The sequence below is a fragment of the Chrysemys picta genome, chromosome 2, assembly GCF_011386835.1.
Source record: "Chrysemys picta bellii isolate R12L10 chromosome 2, ASM1138683v2, whole genome shotgun sequence".
NCBI lineage: Eukaryota > Metazoa > Chordata > Testudines > Emydidae > Chrysemys > Chrysemys picta.
Window position 1 is genome coordinate 285320160 of NC_088792.1, and position 21306 is coordinate 285341465.

The 21306-nt window shown below is 53.6% G+C and overlaps 1 protein-coding gene across 1 annotated transcript; it reads right to left on the reverse strand.

Annotated features, from left to right (window-relative positions):
• Nucleotides 1–612: 612 nt before the first annotated feature.
• Nucleotides 613–11629, reverse strand: LOC101947388 (ly6/PLAUR domain-containing protein 2-like). The gene is made up of 3 exons (XM_005291161.4): nt 11474–11629; nt 2403–2522; nt 613–1093 (listed from the first exon to the last, which is right to left on the reverse strand). The coding sequence occupies exons 1-3, from the start codon at nt 11523–11525 to the stop codon at nt 882–884; spliced, it is 384 nt and encodes a 127-aa protein (XP_005291218.1). The 5' UTR covers nt 11526–11629; the 3' UTR covers nt 613–881.
• Nucleotides 11630–21306: the final 9677 nt, after the last annotated feature.

Below are 21306 nucleotides of genomic sequence, written 5' to 3' on the forward strand. Positions count from 1 at the left end.
AAAGCACTTAACCGTCTTGCTTCAGTCCCACAAAGTCTTCTGCAGAGTGCGAAGCTTAGAACTGAGACCGAACTCCCGTCACTTGTTGCCTCACTAGCATTTCAAGCCAGAATTGAAGGTCAAAAAAGAATCCTCTACTAGATTTCAGCATAGAAAAGCTGAACTATAAATAACTTTAATTATTACGGTTGATTAAGCAATTAATTCCTGCTCGTTATTATTCCTCTTAAACGGGGACACAAAAGAACAGAAGAATGTCACACACCTAGATCAGATCATTGGCACATCAAGTCCAGACCCCTGCCTTGTGCTTCAGAGCTAGGTCAAAGACCCCTTACTCATCATGCACTGAGAATGAAATTTACTCTGTGTAAAGGGACAGCACAAAAGCTACGGTGCTGAGGGGTTGCACTGGCGCACTGCATACAGGTGAATTTCACCCCAAACTGGTTGTTTAACAATGATGTCTGTAGAACAGGGGCCTGTGAAATAGCCATTTGCTAGGGGTGTTGGTCACAAGGGTCATGCACTTAATTCGAATAGTTAGGTCTTGAGTAACTGGGTGTGCTGTGGAATTTTCCGCAACTAATTGACACAACAAAGACATTCCAGTACAGATTAGCATTTAATTTAATTTAACAAGGAGCTGGTAGAGAGATTGTCTGACTGGGCATTCCTGAGCCAGGTTCCTTTATCCACGGGGACAGGAAGGCAGAGATAACATCTTTCCAAGGGGCCACTGTGTCTAAGAAAGCGAAGAAGCATCTTCCAACAAGTGTCCAAGGCCACCCATTGGGAATGTAGATGGCAAGCGCAGCCAAGAGGGGCTTGGCTCTTGTTGGGTGGTTCTTCGGGTGTAAAGGCTTCACCTGCCTGGCTCCTCACAGCCCAGTCCTGAGGAGGACGCAGAGGAAACTGGCTGAAATCCCCATCACCACGTAGCTGATTTGTATGCTGACCGCCCCATCCACGTTGCACAAGTCAGAGTTACAGCAGAAGGTGGGGCGAGAGCCCCCGATTTCATCCACGTCGGACGGGATGCATTTCTGAGCGCACCCCTTGACGACGGTTGAGTCGCCCACGAAGGGGAAAACTACAACATTTCAAAGCGAGAGAGAAGAAAGGGGTATTAAAGGGAGGATTTGGGAGGGGAGGGGACAAGTTCCAGCCCTGCGGGGAGCACTGAACATCTGTCCCATTTGGATTCCAGCTCCAATTCCAAAAAGGTTCAGGGTTGGACCAGCTGGGAACTAAACCACCAAACCTTTTGCTGGTCTCCTATGTAGAGAATGCCCTACATAACGTTCCTTGGGGTCTATCTTGGTCTCTTTGGGCGCTGACCCATCTCTGGTGTCCTTCCTGCATGTGCCTAGCTCGGTGAATGTACAGGCAGTTCCACTGGGGCGGCCACAAGCTAAGCAGGGACACCTGGCGCATGCCCCTGGCTTTACTGGGTGTCATCTGTCTCCCTGCAGACACGATCCATTGCCTCTCTCTGGAAAAGTGTCTCTTTACTCAGCAAAGCGCCAATGCAGCCTCGTCTGGAGAGGTGCCGAGAACACTCTGAACTCAAGGGAATCCAGTTTAGGTTCCTAAGAGCCCAGTGATTCAGGGACCCACCCAGTCCGCCAGCTCCCGTCACGCTTTCATTATTTATCCACAACAGGAGAGACTGACGCTGTCCCCATTGGGATGCCCCAGAGCTCAGGGGTTAGAGCATCGTCTGAGAGACAGGAGATCTTTCGCCCGTGCTGGCAGGGAGGGGAATTGAACCTGGGTCTCCCACATGCCAGGCAAGTGCTCTAACCACCTGATGCTTTGTGTGGCACATAGCAGGTACCTAACCCATTCCTGCAAGAAACCCCCGACGTGCCTAAGCTGCAGTTGGTTCCCATTTGCAAATCACTAGCAGAGACAGGTGCCTCCCTGCACCTATTGCCGAGAGGGGTGGGACTTAGCAAACCCCCCTCTCATCAGCCTCTCCCATTGGCTAGAGGCGTGTCCCCACCTAGCGTGCCGGCTTTTGTGAATTGTAGTCTGAGGCGCCTGTCTCTCCCTCTTCATTGTACAGGAGCCTAGGTCCCTAACTCAGGCTTCGTGGCTCCCGGGGCGGTTCCTGTGATTTGCCAGGGCACTAAAAGTTACACGCCGTGACGCTGAGCGTAGCGACACCTAAGTCCCTTTGTGGATCTGGACCTAAGTGACTCGCCCAACGCGAGTCCAACTGAGTCAATGACAGAGCCAAGACTAGAATCCACTGCTCCCAAGTACCCGCGTTGCAGCCTGGGTCCATCGCTAGCAATCACAGGGGAACTCTGATCCCTGGGGTTGGGGCTGGATGGACGTTCTTCCCTTCCCTACATGTGAGCACAGGCTTCTCCCTCTGGGAGTCTCTTCCTTACCTTCCTCTAGGGAGTACATGACTGTCTTGCACACGATGTCATTCGTGGAGCAGTTGCTGATGGTCATGCACAGGGAGGCGCTCATCGGCTCCAGGCATGTGTAACACTGCAAGGCGTGGGCTGCAAAGAGGAACAAAACGGGGTTGCCTTCATGGGGAGCAACAGGTGCTGTCTGCCCTTCTAGATCACCCCTGTTAGGGAAACCGCCACAGCGTCACTCCCCTAAGGCAGTTCTCGGAATGTGGTGCCGTAGGAGCCGGCAGTTCCCTATACATCTTGTCTGATGCATGGAGGGGCATGCTGCAAAATCCACACGCCATGTCTTCAGTGTCACGCCAGGCTACTGTTAAACGGCCTCCAGGCATGCGGGTATCAGAGGTTAAGCCAGTCCTTGGAGAGCATCATTTCAAAGAGGTTTGTCTGTCGGCTTTGTAACAATTAGCTAACCAGACCCGTCTCACACAGTTATCTGAGTGGCAGAAACCTCAGCCAGCTAATCACATCCAGAATAATGGACGGGCTGAACTGATTTACACAGACATCATTCCATGGGTGGGCCGGCCACTCCTGAGGCCTCATTGTGATTTCGATTTACACTCGAGTCCCTGTGCTCATCCCCTTTATATCGCCAGAGCAGCTGCCAACTCTCCCGTGGTATATAAGCCCCCCGGCTTTCACAATAAGCCAAAAATCAAGCTAATCCCATTTCAAACCAAGCCAATCCCCAAGAACCCCACCACTCTGTGACTAGATCCCCCCGGCGTGCAGTCTGGGACTGTGGGGGGCCCACTGTGCACCCCGACTCTCTCCCCCCATTGCCCCTGCTTGCCGGGAGCTGATAAAAAAAAAAGACACAACAAGCCACAAGCCAAACAAGCCAAAAACTAGCCAACAAGCCACTCACCAATTAAGCCAAAAACAAGCCCAATTTCTGTGTTTTTTTCACAGGTTTGGCACGTCTGCACCAGAGTGCTGTAAAGACACCTTATAAATAGCATACAGAAGCCTTCTTGTAAGTGAGAATCAGACCCTCGGCCTATAAGCTCTTTGGGTCAGGGGCTGTTTTTATTTTGCACTTTCTCCAGCGCTAAGCACGTGGTCAGCACTTACCACAGGAGAGTCCTTGGGGCAGCTGGGTAAGAGCTCATTGTCGAGAGCTAGAATTAGGCCCATAGGATTTGTGTGGGCCTGAGGGACGTCAGGCAGGCCCCAGGCTAGGACTAGTCTGTGCTGAGATGTTGGTTCCACATCCAAAAGTGGGTCTCACATTATTTTAAAAAGTTAAACATTTAAACACAGGACAAATATTATACCATAAGCAAGTCCTTCTACCAGGAGGAAACAACTCTGGAAAGCATTTGCTAGATAAACTTCCTCTCAGGAGAAAGGCCCTCTGAAAACCAACCAACCAATCAACCCCCCAGCAGGGCCGGTGCAAGGAAGTTTCGCGTCCTAGGCGAAACTTCCACCTTGCCCCCGCCACCAGCCTTGCGGCAGCTCCCCACCCCCCTCCACCCTGAGGTGCCCCCCCCGCGGCAGCTCCCCCCTCCCTGCCCTGAGCCCCCCCCCCCACCCGCGCGGCAGCTCCTCCCCTGGCCCGGGGAGCCATGCGGCAGCTCCCCACCCCCCTGGGCTGCCGGCAGCGGCTCAGACTCCCTCTCCCTCCCAGTGCAGCAGCCACTTTTTGGCGCCCCCAAATCTTGGCGCCCTAGGCAACCGCCTAGTTGGCCTAAATGGTAGCACCGGCCCTGCCCCCCAGCTTCTAACCTGAGGCTTTTTATAAATGCGGGCAGAGCCCAAACAAGCTGCAGGTGAGCGAATTCCACCCCAATTAGACCCCCAAAAGATCCCTCAGAAAACTGGACCCAGCTGCTCCCTCAGGCTTTCTCATGTAGAGCTGGTCACTCTGCGGTGCTTACTGTGGTCTGGCTGTTTTTCCTAATATCCAACCTAAACCTCCCCAACTGCAACTTGAGACCATTGCTCCTTGTTCTGTCATCTGATACCACTGAGAACATTCCAGATCCATCCTCTTTGGAACCCCCTTTCAGGTAGTTGAAGGCTGCTATCAAATCCCCCCTCATTCTTCTCTTCTGGAGACTAAACAATCCCAGTTCCCTCAGCCTCTCCTCATAAGTCATGTGCTCCAGCCCCCTAATCATTTTTGTTGCCCTCCGCTGGACTCTCTGCAATTTTTCCACATCCTTCTTGTAGTGTGGGGCCCAAAACTGGACACAGTACTCCAGATGAGGCCTCACCAATGTTGAATAGAGGGGAACGATCACGACCCTCGATCTCCTGGCAATGCCCCTACTTATACAGCCCAGAATGCCATTAGCCTTCTTGGCAACAAGGGCACACTGCTGACTCATATCCAGCTTCTCCTCCACTGTAACCCCTAGATCCTTTTCTGCAGAATTGCTGCCTAGCCATTCAGACCCACAGATTAAAACATGTGGAATCAGCTAGGGTGGGGAGCTGTAAAGCCACTCCTCTCTCTGAACAGGAGAGATACTTAACTTAACCCTAACTGTTCATTGTTTATTAGAAACCACATAACAGTCAGGGGTAGAGGCAACAAAATTCATTATTGAATACACAGCATCAAACTAGCATGAGCTCTGACCGGCTTTGACCACCTTAGCTCAGACAGTGATGGATCATCCATCGCTTGTCTCTGTATTGGGTGCTTGGGCAGCAAGATGGGTGGCATCTTAGAAAATACCTGCAACAAGCAGATTTTACTCACGTCAAGTAGACAAGGGCCGATACAACTAGTTAGTTAGATCTTAGTGAGGGCAAATAGACTGTTTATTTATTGGACTCTTTAATACCCCAGAAGGAGTTCATTGGGACTTTGTGACTTGACCAGAGGGCCAAGCCACTGAAGACCCGCCAAGGTCGGCCAGCAGCCTGGTGGAGGTACCAGGGGTAAGAGAAGGACTGAAATACCACACCCGACCACCAGGAGGCACTGGAGAGATGAGTGCCCCTTCAGTCTGCCTTATTTATTTAGTTTGTAAGCTCCTCCACATTAACACAACCTTGTGTTAAGCAAATAAACGCCTTTCTTCTTAGCATATTATTCACCTCACAAAGCAAAGTCTGCTCCTAGCTACTCCATGTTGCTCTCTGCTCTGCTCTGCATTCAGATCTCAGGCAGCTCTCTGCTGGGTCAGCATTCAGATCCGGCTGTGTTGTTCTATGACGGGTGGCCATTTGAACGCTCCAACCACACCCAACACCCTTAGGTCACAACAGCAGCTGGTCCCCGCAGTTATACCCCGTTGTCGTGTCATTTCTGTAAATGATGGGCCAAAATACTGTCATCACATGTAAGCCCAGAGCTCACACTGATTTCAATGGGAGACATCTGCTCACATCCACAGGCAGATGTTTTCTTTAAAGAAGCGTGGCTTGATGGATGATAATCTGAGGGCGATTTCTATACTAACTAGAACTGGGCAAATACTGCCAAAAATATTCATGAACATTCATTGGAATAAAACCCACGGATTCAGAATTCGCAACCCTTTTTCTGTTCAAATATTGTGTTCTATTTTGCTGAAATGCTTGTTTCTGGAAAGCAAAATTATTATTGAAGCGAGTCAATAACTGCATATGAAGGGATGTGGCCTGACAAAGAAACTTGAAATCTCTTTGCGTCCCTTCCTTCTGTTTATAGAAGTTCAGGGAACTGCGATCATACCAGAAACCCAGTATCAATAGTAGTGACTACTCGAAACAACACGTTTCTCCCGGAAGTGCCTGGCTACTGCTGGCATGTCTCTGGGTGCTCCTGGCGGGGATGGGAAATTGGCCAATGGGAGCTGCGGGTAGGGTGACCAGATCACAGGGATGAAATATCAGGATGCGGGGCAGGGCGGGGGGGGGGGGGGGGGCAGAAGCAGTTTCGCAGGGGCAGGGAGCATTAGCAGGCCCCAGCCGCACCGGCGGATTGCACACAGTGCCTCGGCCGTGTGTGCTGCCCTCCCCGCGGAGCCTCCCGCCCGCCAGCCGAACCTGGGCACATGCTGCGCGTCCTGCCGCCGGTGGGGAGCCCCGCGCCTCTCCCGCTCGGCTGCGCTCCAGCGGCTCCTTCCTGGCAGGGCGAGCCACTGGAGCGCAGCCAAGCGGGAGAGGCGCAGGGCTCCCCAGCAGCGGCGGGGAAGTTTATCGGTTCGGGGGACCATCCCGCCTGGGACAAGTCTCGCCCCCACAGCCTCTCTCTACCGCGTCTCCCCAGCGGGCGGCCCACGCCCCCGGGCCGTGCCGCCTACCCGGGCCCTGCCCGCTCCGCGCTGCCCCCGGACCCACTGCGCTGCCCCGCGGGCTGCAGGGCTGGAGCAGCCTCCATGCTGCACTGCAGCGCTCCCGGCCGGCCATGGCCCGCGTGCCCAGGTTGCTGCACAGAGGAGTCTCCTCCCCAGGCCCAGCTCAGGATCCAATGGGGCAGTGAGGGGGCGGGGTTGTGGGTGGGGATTTGGGGAAGGATCCAATGGGGGAAGGAGGGGGCGGAGTCGGGGCGGGGGGGGGAGAGCCCCTCTGGGCTCCGTCTGTGCACCGGAGTGGAGGGCAAATTTGCTTCTTTGTCCAGTGTCCCGACCGAACATCAGTTGGGACGTGGGACAAACAAGCAAATATCGGGACAGTCCCGATAAAATCGGGACGTCTGGTCACCCTAGCTGCGGGGGCGGTGCTTGTGGGGGCGGTGCTTGCAGGCACGGGCAGCACACAGAGATCCGCTGCCTCCCTCCCCCCACGGGGCGCGCAGAGACGTGCCAGCAGCAGCCAGCCACAGCCGCTTCCGGGAGTGGCATGGGGCCACAGCATGCAGGCAGCCTGCCTGAGCCCTGCTGCGCCACTGGCCAGGAGCTGCCTGTGGCAAGTGCCTCCTGGTCAGAACCTGCACCCTCTCCTGCACCCCAACACTCTGCACCAGCCTGGAGCTCCATTCTGTACCCAAACTCCTTCCCAGACCCCACAGCCCCTCCTGCACCCCAATTCCCTGCCCCAGCCCAGAGCCCCCTTCTGCACCCAAACTCCCTCCCAGACCCCGCACTCCCTCCTGCACCCTAATCCCCTGCCCCAGCCCAGAGCCCCCTCCTGTACCCAAACTCCTTCCCAGACCCCACAGCGCCTCCTGCACCCCAATCCCTGCCCCAGCCTAGAGCCCCCTCCTGCACCAAACTCCCTCCCAGACCCCACACTCCCTCCTGCACCCTAATCCCCTGCCCCAGCCCAGAGCCCCCTCCTGTACCCAAACTCCCTCCCAGACCCCGCACTCCCTCCATTCATACAGTAGAAATGTGCAGCATATGACAACTTACCAAAACTTGTGGCGTGGCCCCCCTGGGGAAATTATTTCCCACCCCTGCTCCACCGCATGAGCTAAAAGCCAACAGGCCGTAGAACAGACTCATTGTATCTCTCTCTCTAAGTGGGCTCAGAGCCACTAGATGGGACAGAACACCGCACCCAGGAGGTTGTGGGTTACACACGCTTAAAGTGTCTGCATGGAAACCTCCCGTGTTTGTTTGATGGATTGGCACAGGCACCCGGTAATCCTTCCAGACTGCACAGCTGTGCAAGTGAAGACGTGAACCTGTTCTTAAATACCACTCACAGTGCAGATGCCCCACAGACATGGCGGGTGCCATGCACTACCGTGGGTAAAAACTGATTGAGACGTTTGACCTGCATCACAGCAGTAGCTCCATGCAAAAAAAAAAAAAAAAAAAAAAACAGCGAACCCTCAAAACACACACACACACACACCTAGGAACTTTTTGAAAAAGGGCTATGGAGGGAGTTTATATCTGCAGAACCCCTTGCTCAATTGACCTCAAATTTGGGTCACTAGCCCTACTTTTCACTTCCAGGAGGCACAGCAAATTTCAAGAAAATCCATGCAAGTCTGCAGGTTTTAGAGCACTGAGAAGCGCTGTCCTTTAAACAGGAAGACTAGGCCCTGGAGAGGAAGGGCTCCTCTGCACCTCCACCTGCACCTCCACCTCCACCGCAGCGGCTCTGAAAGGTGTGAAGTGGCCCTTTCCCTCTCAGTGCGACGCTCTCTGCTGATCTCCCCAAGGAGATGAGACAACCGGCAACACTAGCTCTGAGACATGGGAACTGCTCCATTCCTCTCAGTGGCTGTTCCCATCCCCCTCCTGAGTGCTTTAGAGCCAGGCGATATGCATGAAGGATGCCTCTCCTCAGCTCCCCACCCAGAGGGGCAGCGCTTCCCCGGATCCTGGGTCACATAGGGGGCCCACCCCAAGCCAGGTCACCTGAGGGGGGCAGGGACAAGGGTCCAGCTCCTGTAGATGGGCACATGCCCCCCATCCTGGCACACATACGGGGGCAGTGAGCGGGGCTCTGAGACCCCCAGCGGGGCAAGGCTCCCATATCCCAGCTCATATGACCAGGGGAGGGAGAGGGGTTCAGATGCCCCTACTGGGGCAAGAGCCCCCCACATCTGGGCACACACATGGAGGAGGAGAATGTGAAGCTGACAGGTGCCCTCCCGCCCCTATTCTCCCCCAATTCCCTGCCACTCACCCCTTGTCCCCTTTCCCATTGTCCCACCCTCCACACTCTCCCTAAGCCCCATGCCGCCCTCCCCTGAGACCTCAAACTCTCCCCTTCCCTCCCCTTCCACCCGTCCCCATCTAGCCCCCTCTTCATTATCCCCCTCCCCTCGCTGAAGCCCCAAGCCCCTCTTCCCCAGTCCCCCCACCCCTTAATACTCCTCCCCGCCCGGGAAGCATTCGCAGATCTAATTTTGCTTATATCCCCTCCAAACAGCAACATGGAGGGGGAACACAAACAAAGAGAGCCAACATAAGGGGCTACCCAGGAAAGAGGGAGGCGGGGGAGACAAAAGAGAGGGGACGCACAGATAGGGGAGGAAGAACATAAGTTACATAAATGGGAGGGGGGGGACACACACAAAGGGGGGGCCATCACTGGGGGAGACGCACAGAAAACCGGGGCCACAAATGGGAGACACTTTTGCCGTAGTGGGGATGGGGGTGCCAAGTGGAGGGGGCGAGCCAGAAATGGGGAGGGAGAAATAGGCTGTCAATAACAAGAGAAACAGGGGACCTTGTAGGGTGGGAGAGAGAATGGGGGGGGGCTCAACCCCACCCTGAGAAAGGACTGAGAGGGTCCATGTCCCCGGAGGGGTGGATAGAGATGAGAAAAGCTCAATGGCTTCTCTGGGAGAGGTAGGAGGGGGGGAGCTGGACTCCTCTCCTTCTCCTGAGCCCACTGGGGGAGGAGGAAGGGGGTGAAAAGGAAGGCTCCTGGAACACAAAATGGCGGCTCCTATTAGTCTGGATAAGAACGGATGGCAATCTCCGGCCATCAGCAGGGTGGCCCCGGCCGCCGCACAGATGCTACATGAGTTTCCCTGACAGGAAGGAGTTCCCGCTCGAGGCATTCCCACTCACTGAAGTCCTGAGGGTTTCATATCTCCCACGCTGGGATCTGGGCCATAATGCCCCCGAACATTACGCCGATCAGGGCTTGCCCAGCCATCACCACAAAATAGTGGCCATTTGCCCTTGACACAATAAAGCAGTAGCCCTCTGTGAGAAGACCAGATGCAGGCCGAGCTTGCGGTTCCTGGGTAGCCGGCAGCCCCCGAGGAGGGCAGAGAACAGGGACTGTCCCACATTCAGTCACACTGTGGCTTGCATAAGGTTGTTTGTTTCCTACGTGAGGGGGAATGAGGGGATCGCTGCTCTGTGCCCTGTGGTAACCCAGGCATCATCTTGAGCTGGAGGGAGATGGCAGCATAGCGAGGCAGCCCTTAGAAGAACACGCTTGACCTGAACGGGAGTTGGATTGTGTCAACTCAAGTCCTTGTGCGGCGGGCTCACATGGGACTTTTCCCCCACCCAGCCAGACACAATAGCAGTTCCTGCTTGGCCACCCACCCTGAGCGACAGGGACTGTGCTCTCATAACCCATCCCTGGTGGCACAGGCGACCCTGATAGGGAGGTGGCAAGCGCATCAGTGCGTCCAGTGACGTGCAATGGAATGATGTGAATGAAATTGAAATGCCAGCAGGCCATCTTGAATACCACTGTAAGGCCTGGGTGCAGTTAGGGGAACATGGGGGAGCTGCCCCCCCGAATTGCAAGCCTCAGGCAGGTGCGGAATCCCCCCCCCCCATGCATGGCCCCATTGGCCTGACTGAAGCTGCCCCCTCCCCAAATATAAAAGTCAAACTACACCTATGCTAGGTCCCTTGTTCTGGGGAACAGCCTCCAGACGGCAGGTGTGCGAATCAGTCCCACAGGGGGACCTTGACTGGGTGGCCGAGCCCATCCTTTCCATCTCTAAGGGCCCAGGTGTCTATGAATCACATGTTTCAGAGTAGCAGCCGTGTTAGTCTGTATCCGCAAAAAGAACAGGAGTACCGTGGCACCTTAGAGACTAACACATTTATTTGAGCATAAGCTTTCGTGGGCTACAGCCCACTTCTTCGGATGCTGTAGCCCACGAAAGCTTATGCTCAAATAAATGTGTTAGTCTCTAAGGTGCCACAAGTACTCCTGTTCCTTTTATGAATCACATGTGGTGCATGAAACAAGCCGCTGGAGAAGACAGCTGAAGCAGAGTGTGTAAAGGAGTGTAGAGACTCCTGGGTTTGTATCAGGCGAGAAGAACACCAGCCCGTGGGAATACGATCACGCAACAAACCCTCTAAAGCATCAGGCCTCATGGCAAAGGCAGAGCCAAGAGGGGATGAAAGAAATCACACATAAAGCCAAGTAATATCTATCAGTGGAGAGACATCCATTAATAGCTGCTAAAAGAATAGATCCTGGGTTAGGGATCCCAGCCTGAAACTTACTATTTTTGTAAGAGATGCTCTGAAACATCTGGGCAGGCTGCAAAGAGCACCTCTGTCACATCAGGCCACCACCCATGACTTCACTGCTAGGTTCCCAGATCTTTCTGCCGTTGAAGTCAATGCCATTTGGTCACAGATGTCCCTTCAGTCACCCTTCCTACCCCACCACAAAATCAGGGCTTGCTTAATAAAGCAGAATCTTACCTAGCTCCTTGCACACAACCGCAGCCAGGAGAACACACAGAAGCCCCTTCATCTTGAGCAGCTCCTCGCAACCTGGAGCTCCTAGCAGGTAGCTTTATCAATGCACCTCTGGGTGGGTTTTTCCTTTTAGTGGTTCTGACCATTTCTTCCTCCCCCCCCCCCCCCCCCCCAGAGATCCAGCTGTACTGGAAAAGCAAGTCTGAGTCATAAAGGGATTAAATCTCTAATTACAGAGCCCCGCCTCCTGCTTTGCTGTACTTTTTTTTTTAGATTTTTCACGCTGCTTGGGAAAGACAATAAGGGGTTGAATGGCAGACAATAGCTAAACTAATTCCGCCCACCTTCTTTGCAACAAGGTGTGATCCCCATTCATCCCCTGGTTTTTCACAACAAAGTGAGTGTTATCTAATCCCAGGCATCTCCAACTTCCCCTTGTTGACATTTCGTCTTTTCTTTAGCAATTAGTAGCACCTGAGCAGTTTCTGTAATGACAGATGGGACTTTTAAGAGGCAGTGGTAGCAGCTGTGGGCCACAAGGGGTTAAACCTCAAGAGATTTCCCGCCCCACTTTTTCCCCTTGGGAAGTGGCAGACCATGTGAGACCAGCAAGGGGTATGGGGACCATGGCAATATCTGGTTAAAGTCGAACCCTTTTCCATGTTGAGCCTCCAAAATACACACAAAGGGCCTCTGTGCAGATGTGCATTTGTGCTAACAAAAATCTGTGCCTAGAATTCTACAACTATTCGCAGCTGCAGAGCTCAGCTCTTGGGCATCTGGCTGGGGTGTGAGGGCAAAAATTGCATCCATGGAATTGGAGACGGGAGTGAGAGACTCGTTTAAAAATTAGGACCCAAAATCTCCTTTAGCATGGAGGGGTTGGGGGAGAGAATGGGCGTCCATCCAACATGAACGGTGTCACTTGATTCGCTGCTGAATGTAGAGCTGCCCAGAGTCACAGATTGCCAATGATTCCCAAGACGGGACTTGAATTTAGAAACTAGATGCCTTAAGCCTCAGAGAGGCTGGATGTGGCTGAAAGGAGAAGGATTGAACTTCGATTTTTTTGTAAACCACAGCTGATGCCAACATCTTTGACACCTCATCCTTCGACAGAAACTTTGAGAACCCAACTGTCAACTCACGCTGGGTCTGATACAAAAGACGAGGCGGTGAAATGCCTTTAGTATCTGGTACAAATAATACTCATATCACTAACATAAAATCATCTGGGATCTCGTGCTAGTGCAGAATGCAAAGGCCTACAGGTAAAGGGAAGAACAGGAGGACTTGTGGCACCTTAGAGACTAACAAATTTAAATTTGTTAGTCTCTAAGGTGCCACAAGTCCTCCTGTTCTTCTTTTTGCGGATACAGACTAACACGGCTGCTACTCTGAAACCTTACAGGTAAAGGGAGTATCTTCCCCTGAGCATATTCAACCAGTGCCCCATGATCTGCACTGGCTGCCTTTGGGTTTCCAGGGGCAGTTTAAAGTCTTGAGTTGGACTTACCAAACCTAATTGAGAGACTACCACTCTCCCCTGTCTTCTCAGATAGTTCTGCCTTCTCTATGTCTACCTTGTGCCTTCCTTGTATGTCCTGTATCATGCTGAGCGCAATGTTGGCGCTTAATACAGTCTGTCTGGAAGGCGGGGCGGGGTGCTCCTGTTTTGAATGTGTTCTTCTGACAGGATTGCAACCACTGGCTAACAGGTCCTGTTGTGTAGCTCTGCCAGATAACTTTGCAGCTGGAACCTTCGTTAGCCAGTCCGATTCCGATTCCCGGGGGGCGCATTTTATACATCGAAAATAATTGCTGAGCTGAAGGGAGACAATCCCACCCAAAGGTTGTTAAATTCTCATTCCTTAGGTTGTCACCAGGGCTCTGAGATGGAATTAATTCCCGGGGATTCACTGCTGCCCATTTGTTGTCATTTAAAATTATATGGACCCGGTGTTTAACACAAGAAAACATCCATCAGAGTAACCGCTATGCGAGAAACCTGGGTTAGGATCATGTTAGTTACTAGACTAGTAAAAGGGTCAGGACTTCAATTATTCTCAGACTAGCTACCAGATCCCCAGCTAGTGTAAACTGACATAGAATCAGGTTTCAGAGTAGCAGCCGTGTTAGTCTGTATCCGCAAAAAAAAACCAGGAGTACTTGTGGCACCTAGAGACTAACAAATTTATTAGAGCATAAGCTTTCGTGGACTAGAAGTGGGCTGTAGTCCACGAAAGCTTATGCTCTAATAAATTTGTTAGTCTCTAAGGTGCCACAAGTACTCCTGTTTTTTTTACATAGAATCATAGATAGAATATCAGGGTTGGAAGGGACCTCAGGAGGTCATCTAGTCCCACCCCCTGCTCAAAGCAGGACCAATCCCCAACTAAATCATCCCAGCCATTTGTCAAGCCAGGCCTTAAAAACCTCTAAGGATGGAGATTCGCCACCTCCCTAGGTAACCCATTCCAGTGCTTCTCCACCCTCCTAGTGAAATAGTGTTGCCTAATATCCAACCTAGACCTCCCCCATTGCACCTTGAGACCATTGCTTCTTGTTCTGACATATCTCCACTCAGGCTCCTTAACTTTAACGGAGGTTGTGTAAACTACAACTCCCACCATGCTTATGAAAGACATTTCGGAATGATCTACAGTAAATTCTTAGCTCCTTTTCTCCTGTGAATTCAGTGGACTGTAATATTTTGATAACATTTTATTGATTGTGTTGGTTATGAATGTCCAGTAATTGTCTCAATCTCTAGACTATCTAGTGAAGAAGACTGTGGTGTCCCCTCACTATGTACAATATCCCTGCTCCAGGATGTCTCAGATTTCCCATTTGCCAAGCTGAGAACTTTACAAACTTTATAGCAAAGTGGAAATGTACTGACTTGTGTCTGTTTTGTTATTCAGAAAAGAATGAATTGGAAGCATTGTTTGACTGGGTTTCTGGTATTAAATTGCCCAGAACAATATGTGCTATATGGGTGGATTCATTTGGATGCCTGACATTTGATCTCATTTAAGCAGGTTTTTGGATGGAAGAAGTTTAATGACTCTGACACTTTGAGGAACACGCCTCCCCTTTTTGTTGAGCTCACATCCTATTTGTTTTGTGGTTTCATCGCCTCTCATCTGTGTCTAATAGGAAGGGGGTTTTGAACCAGAGGAATGTTAAGAGAATCAGTCACACAGACCTTTTTCAACTCTGCAAAAAGGTAAGTCACACTCTATGGCAACTGAAACGGTTTCCCCTCTTCCACCCAACCTATGCCATGGTTATGCAATACTGGCAAATCGCAAATAAACTTTCTGTCATGGAAAGATACGGCTCTGACATTATTCTGAACACATCCCCTCTTAGGTAGAGATCACACCCTAGTTGTGTTCTGCTTTCATTGACTGATAAGAAAGCAAAAAAAAAAAAAAATCCAGAAATCAAGCCAATGTCTGGCAGAGTAAAAGGCCAGCTTCCAACACGTGTTTGGGAAAAGACATTTGTTAAGGTAAAACACTTAATGCAAATTAGTGCAACCAAAACTGGATTTTGGAGGAATTTCATGCCATAAAAACACGATGGGTCAGATTCTCGATCTGGGGCCCATGGGAAGACCCAGCTTCTGGCCATAAAAGGCCAGCTGAGAATTCCTGCTAGTGAAAGGAGTTCTCAGCTGGGGCAGCCAACTTCTGTGCCAACTGAACCCCAACTTTGAGATCCGGCGCCAAGGGTCCTCTAGCTCACGCCTTATTCAGGCACAGAGCAGCCCCCAGAATCAGGGTGCTGTAACAGACTCTCTGACACCCCATCCAGGGCCGGCTTTAGGAAGTGCAGGGCCCAATTCGAACATTTTCGGCGGGACCCCGGTAGGGATGACTTAAAAAAAACAAATGTAAAAAAAAGCCTTTCATTTCTTAGCAACCAGTTCCCTATAAAAAGTTCTGATTTAAGGGACGTGCCACAGTATGTATTTTTTGTACCAATAGGGTTACCATACGTCCGTATTTTCCCGGGAGGAATTTTAAAATTTTAAAATTTTAAAAATTCCTCCCAGATGGCAATTTAAGAACCAAAAAGCCTGACATGTCTGGGAAAATATGGATGTATGTTAACCCTACCTAAAGTTCTTTTTTAAAAAGATGGGCCTGAACTAGAAATGAGCTCCGTTTCACATGTGTGAGTCCCCACCACTCCCTGGGGGTGTGCTAGGGTGACCAGATGTCCCGATTTTATAGGGACAGTCCCGATTTTGGGGTCTTTTTCTTATATAGGCTCCTATTACCCCCCACCCCGTCCTGATTTTTCACACTTGCTGTCTGGTCACCCTAGTTGTGCACATGTGTGGGTCTCAGCTGCTCCCTGCCCCCCTCATTGAAGCAGGTGTGCAGGGTTACTGCCCTGGGAACTGCAGGGCACCAGTGAACATGGGGCTGGCTGGAAGCAGGGCAGGGGCTGACTGGAGGTAGGGTCTGGCTGCAGGCAGGGCAAGGGGTGTGGGGCTGGCTGGAGACAGGGGTGTGTGGGGCAGGCTGGCTGGCTTCAGGCAGGGTCGCAGGGGGGTGCGGCAGGGGTTGGCAGCACTGGAGACAGAGGAGTGCGGGACTGGCTGGCTTTAGGCAGGAGGGTGCGGCAGGGGTTGGCTGGAGACATGGCAGCGGGTGCGGGGCTGGCTACAGGCAGGGTAGGTGCGGGCAGGGGTGTGTGTGGGGCTGGCTGGCTTCGGGCAGGGCCACAGGGGGGTGCAGTAGAGGTTGGCTGGAGACAGGGCAGCGGGGTGTGGCAGGGGTTGGCTGGAGACAGGGCAAGGGGTGCGGCAGGGGCTGGCTGTGGGCAGGGCAGGCGGTGCAGGGCTGGCTGGAGACAAGGGCTGGTGCGGACAGGGCAGGGGGTGTGGGGCTGGAGACAGGGCAGGGGGTGCGGGACTGGCTGGAGACAGGGGCTGGCTGCAGGCAGGGCAGGGGGTGCGGGGCTGGTGCGGTCAGGGGGGGCGGGTACAGCCCACCCTGTACGGTAAGTGCCCCCTCCTCCTGCCTCCCCCACTGGGGTAGCAGCAGCAACCCGGGGCTCGGGGGCTATTTAAAGGGCCCAGGGCTCCCCTGCTTCTACTGCCCCGGCCCATTCAATAGCCGTGGAAGCCCTGGGGAAGTGGTGGGGCTCCGGCGGCTATTTAAAGGGCCGGGGCGGTAGAAGCAATGGGAGCCCCGGACTTTTTAAATAGCCCCCACAACCCTACAGCCCTACCCCAGGGCTCCAGCAGTGGGGCTCTGGTGGCAATTTAAAGGGCCTGGGGCTCCAGCCCCAGGCCCTTTAAATTGCCCCCTGGGGAAGCCGGGCCACCCTGGTACCGGGGCTTGGGCGCGGGGCCCGATTCAGGGGAATTGGTTGAATTGACCTAAAGCCGGCCCTGACCCCATCTCCTGCACTGAGCAGATCTTGTAGACAATTTAGCCCCATATTAGCGCTACCTTTCCATAGCACTGACAATGCAGGAGGCACTGTGCAATCAGACTCCAGGAACAAAGCCCTGTCCTTATTCACGGTTTACCCAGGCAAGTGCAGGCGTATTGAGGGAGGTGCCTGCATTGTTCTTGATCCCCTGTCTCTGGTGTCCATGGCACAGTGATACCTGAGGCCTCGTGTTACTAAAACCTCACCGCTTTTTCCAAATGCAAGTTTGTAACAGGAGATACTGGGGGAGTTGTTCTGTCTCAGTCCCGCCATCTCTTCTCAGCAACATCTCACTGGCGCGCTGCTTATGTCCAACTTCCGTCAGCCAAAGGCACTCAGACACCACACGCATAGGCTCCCTGAATAGAATAGAATAGAATACTACGTGATAGTCAGAGGTGCCGGGAACCAGCTGCTCCCATCGACTTCAGCTGGAATTGTGGGTTCTCAGCACCTCTGAAAACAACGTTGCCAATTGCAGGGTTTTTATCCTGAGTCCCATGATATTTGATGTGTTTCTTAAAGTCCCAGCTGCAGGAGTCATGTTATTGCATAGCTTGCTTTCTCTCTCTCTTTTTTTTTTAAAGAAAGTTTCTAGCTCTTGTGTCAGCACAAAGAAAAGCTTGAAACAGTGACTCAAGTGCTCCTAAAGGCTCAAGCTCCAGGAAGCAAATATCCCCAAATGCATTTTAAAAAAAAAATCTCATGATTTTTAAGCCAATTTAATGATTTTTGAATCCTTCAGATCAGCAATTTTCTACAAATCGGGGCTCTGGGGGTCTTGCGTTAGGCACCTAAAGTTTGTGGCCATTTTAAAAAATGTGAGCCTAATCTCCCAGTTGCCTTTTTGTAATGGTCTTTGAGCTAGTCACGGTGGATTCTTCCCCTAAGTAAGAGAAACAGCCACCACGGCTCTTTATCTTTATTACAGTGACTCCAGTAGCGCTCGCAGTTTGGAACACAAAGGAAGACGCTGGCCCTTTTCCCAGTAGCACAATACAGGCTGCGAAGCAATACAGGAATAAGACATCCAAAGAAACACCCTTGGTACAGGGGTTTCTAGGCTATCGTTAATGAAATACAGTCAGATGTATCCCCGGATTGGAATTGTATCATCAGATTTACATCCCCTTGGACGCTACAGTCCTCTGGCCCCGGGTGCACGTCCAAACTTTGCCCATGATGCCTTTGTCTTATTAATCTTTGCTCTCCCCAATCTTTAGCAGCAAAGCTTTGCACAGAGGGTTTGCTGCAGCCCTAGCAGGCCCTTGGTGTGTGTGTGTATGTGGTGGTGGTGGAGGGGGGTGACCTGTTGCCTGGCATATCACATTCCAGTCCGCAGGAAGGCAAAGATTACGCCGGCCGCTACCCCCACTGCCATCACCGTGAAGCTGATTGTTGGACCGTCTCCACGGTTACCACCGTAGTAGTCACTATTGCACATGTCGCTCTGGCAGCACAGAACAGATTGATTAGCTGTTCCTTCCGCTTTCCAAGGACACCGTCTCCCACACGACCGTTCAGGGATTTGCCCTCCAGCGACAGGGTTGTCGCAAGAGAAGAGCGGATACAGCCATTCGTCAGTCTGACATCTCAAAGCCTTTGATTTAAAGCTCGCTGCAGTACTGACCAGCCTCTCACAGTCACTCGGGCCCTGAGCCACAAAGGGAGCTAGCTAGCGAGCCTTTTGTGGCTCTGGGCCTGACGTCTTTTGGGATATTAGGGTAGGGTTACCATACGTCCTCTTTTTCCCAGACATGTCCGGCTTTTCGGCAGTCAAACCCCCGTCCAGGGGGAATTGCCAAAAAGCCGAACATGTCCAAGAAAATGGCGGCTCTGCTCCTCCCCGACTCTTCGGCTCTGTTTAAGAGCCGGGCTGCCCGAGCGCTACCGGCTTCAGGCAGCCCCCGTGCCTCCGGACCCTGCGCCGCCGGAGCCCAGGAGGGGAAGTGCCCGGTTGGGGCCTCATGGGTAGGGGCCTACCAAATTCACGGCAGTGAAAAATGCGTCACAGACTGTGAAAGCAGATCTCCCCTGTGAAATCTAGTTATTGTAGGGGAGGGGGAAGGGCAGGGATGGGGGCATCCCAGCTGGGAGCTCCTACCAGGCTCCGGGCTCCAGCTGCTAGTCCTAGAAGGGCTGGGGGGACGGAACTTGGTCTTACCCTGCACAGCTGCTCTTGGGGGGAGATCAGACCCACCTGTGATAAAGATGTGGCAGAGACCACAGAATGGGAAGGTCTCACACACAGAATTACTCACCCTGTTCCTGTTGGAATTTCATCCTCTCCTGGTGCATTAGTTGTCTGGCAATGAGGCCACTGTCACCGTGGGAGGAGCAAGGTGCTGTCAGCGGCATTCCAGCAGCAGCAGTGTCATTACGTGCCGTGGTCGGGGGCACATCACCAAATAATGGGAGAGTGTGAGCAGCGCTTGGCCGTCCCATCGCAGCCCTGGAAAGTCTGTTCTCCTGCAATGTGCTCCCCGCTCGACTGTGCACGTAAGCCCTGGAGCTTCCACGGCCGTGGCCAAGCAGGCTCCAGCGGAGGCTAGAATCTCGTTACCGGGGATGAATTGGGAAGAGATGAATTGGCCATTCTGGGTGTGATGCAGGTGACATCACTTTTATTAGCCTCAGTGGATGCAGGATTGGCAAGGAAGAGAGACTGGAAGCCGCCTGCCAGGCCTGGAACCGAGGGAGAACAGAAGGTGCCCACAAAGCCAGGGAGAAGGGAGAACCCCCTGGTATCCAGAGAGGGATAACTCTGCCCACGGGACGGCGAGTTATATGGGCCCGTGGTACCCAGGCTCCAGGAATATTCAGGGCCCGGGGACCCGGCTCCACCAATGTTCATGGCCAGGTCTCTCCGCCCTGCAGCACCGCACTGCGCTCGGCTATGCCGGCTCCCGGCATCAACTGCTGCCGCAGGGTCCTAGCGCCCCCCACCCGCTAGTGCCAGAGCAGGCTGACCCAGGCTGACCCTGACCCTGCCCTTCCGCCTCGGATGGACGGACCCTTCCCTTTTCCGGTTGGACCCTCCTCCAGCATAGGGGGCCCCCCACCCGCAGTCACCGCTTCTGCCCCATGCTGGGCAAGGGGCAGCCCCATCCCCCACCCCCAGTGAGGCTACAGTGAGGGGCAGCAGCAGGTGAGGAGGCGCACACGTGATGGCAGCCACCACAGGGGAGGCGAGGGGGTTCCTGGACCTGAGAGGGGTCCTAGGAGCATATTCAGTGACAGTGGTGTGAGGTGAGTGTGCTGCCGGGGGGCAGAGGGGGTCCCTCCCCCGGAGCTCGCTGCTGCCGGTGGGGAGAGGGCTGGGGGGAGTCATCCTCTCTGGCCCCAGCCCCGGGGCAGCCTGCCTGAACCCCAAACTCCTCATCCCTGGCCCCGCCCCACCCCAGAGCCTGCACTCCCAGCCAGAGCCCTCACCCCCTGCACCCCAACCCTCTGCCCTAGCCCTGAGCCCCCTCCTGCACCGTGAACCCCTCATCCCCAACCCCGCCCTGCAGCCCTCACCCCTGCTCCCCAATCCTCTGCCTGAGCCCCTCCCCCACCCCAAACCCCTTCAATCACACCTTCATGCTTCAGTCACACCTCCCCACAAAGGGTATGGCCGTTATTATGTTCTTGTCCATTTTAACAGTTTGCTATTCCCAGTGGTCACCACGCCTTCAGCTACAGGCATATTAAACCCTGTATGCACTTCTGATCCCGCTGGGGATCCCCTGGGGCTGCAGTAGAAGTGACATTGGCAAAGGGAGAGCGGCTTTGGACTGTACTGTCTTTGGCAACATAAAAGAGGAACCGAAGCCACATGATCAAGTAAATAGAGGCAGAAGTGCGGGAGGTCCGTCATGGTCCCTGAGAAGCTTGTGGCTAAGGAGATGGGTATGAGAAAAAATGCAAGAAGAGGGCTTGTGACGGTGGGAGGATCCCAGAACAAGGCCTAGCCTTGCTGTACTTTCATGGATAGGGTTACCATACGTCCGGTTTTTCCCGGACATGTCCGGCTTTTCGGCACTCAAACCCCCGTCCGGGGGGAATTGCCAAAAAGCCGAACATGTCCGGGAAAATGCCGGCCGGGCACTTCCCCTCCTGCGGCGGCTCTGCTCCTCCCCTGACTCTTCGGCTCTGTTTAAGAGCCGGGCTGTCTGAGCGCTACCGGCTTCGGGCAGCCCCCATGCCTCCGGACCCTGCGCCGCCGGAGCCCGGGAGGGGAAGTGCCCGGCTGGGGGCGCAGGGTCCAGAGGCAAGGGGGCTGCCCAAAGCCCAAGCGCTACCGGCTTCACGGTTTGCCCGGGCAGCCTCCAGACCCTGCGCCCCCGGCTGGGCGCTTCCCCTCCCGGGCTCCAGCTGCGCTGGGGAAGCGCCGGCCG

Excerpts from the sequence above, each read along its gene's own strand:
- LOC101947388 (XM_005291161.4), bottom strand. The coding sequence starts at position 11,525 with ATGAAGGGGCTTCTGTGTGTTCTCCTGGCTGCGGTTGTGTGCAAGGAG. Across the intron at positions 2,523-11,473 it reads GGTTGTGTGCAAGGAGCTAG|CCCACGCCTTGCAGTGTTAC; the intron begins GTAAGATTCTGC and ends TCCTCTTTGCAG. Across the intron at positions 1,094-2,402 it reads CATGTACTCCCTAGAGGAAG|TTTTCCCCTTCGTGGGCGAC; the intron begins GTAAGGAAGAGA and ends GAAATGTTGTAG.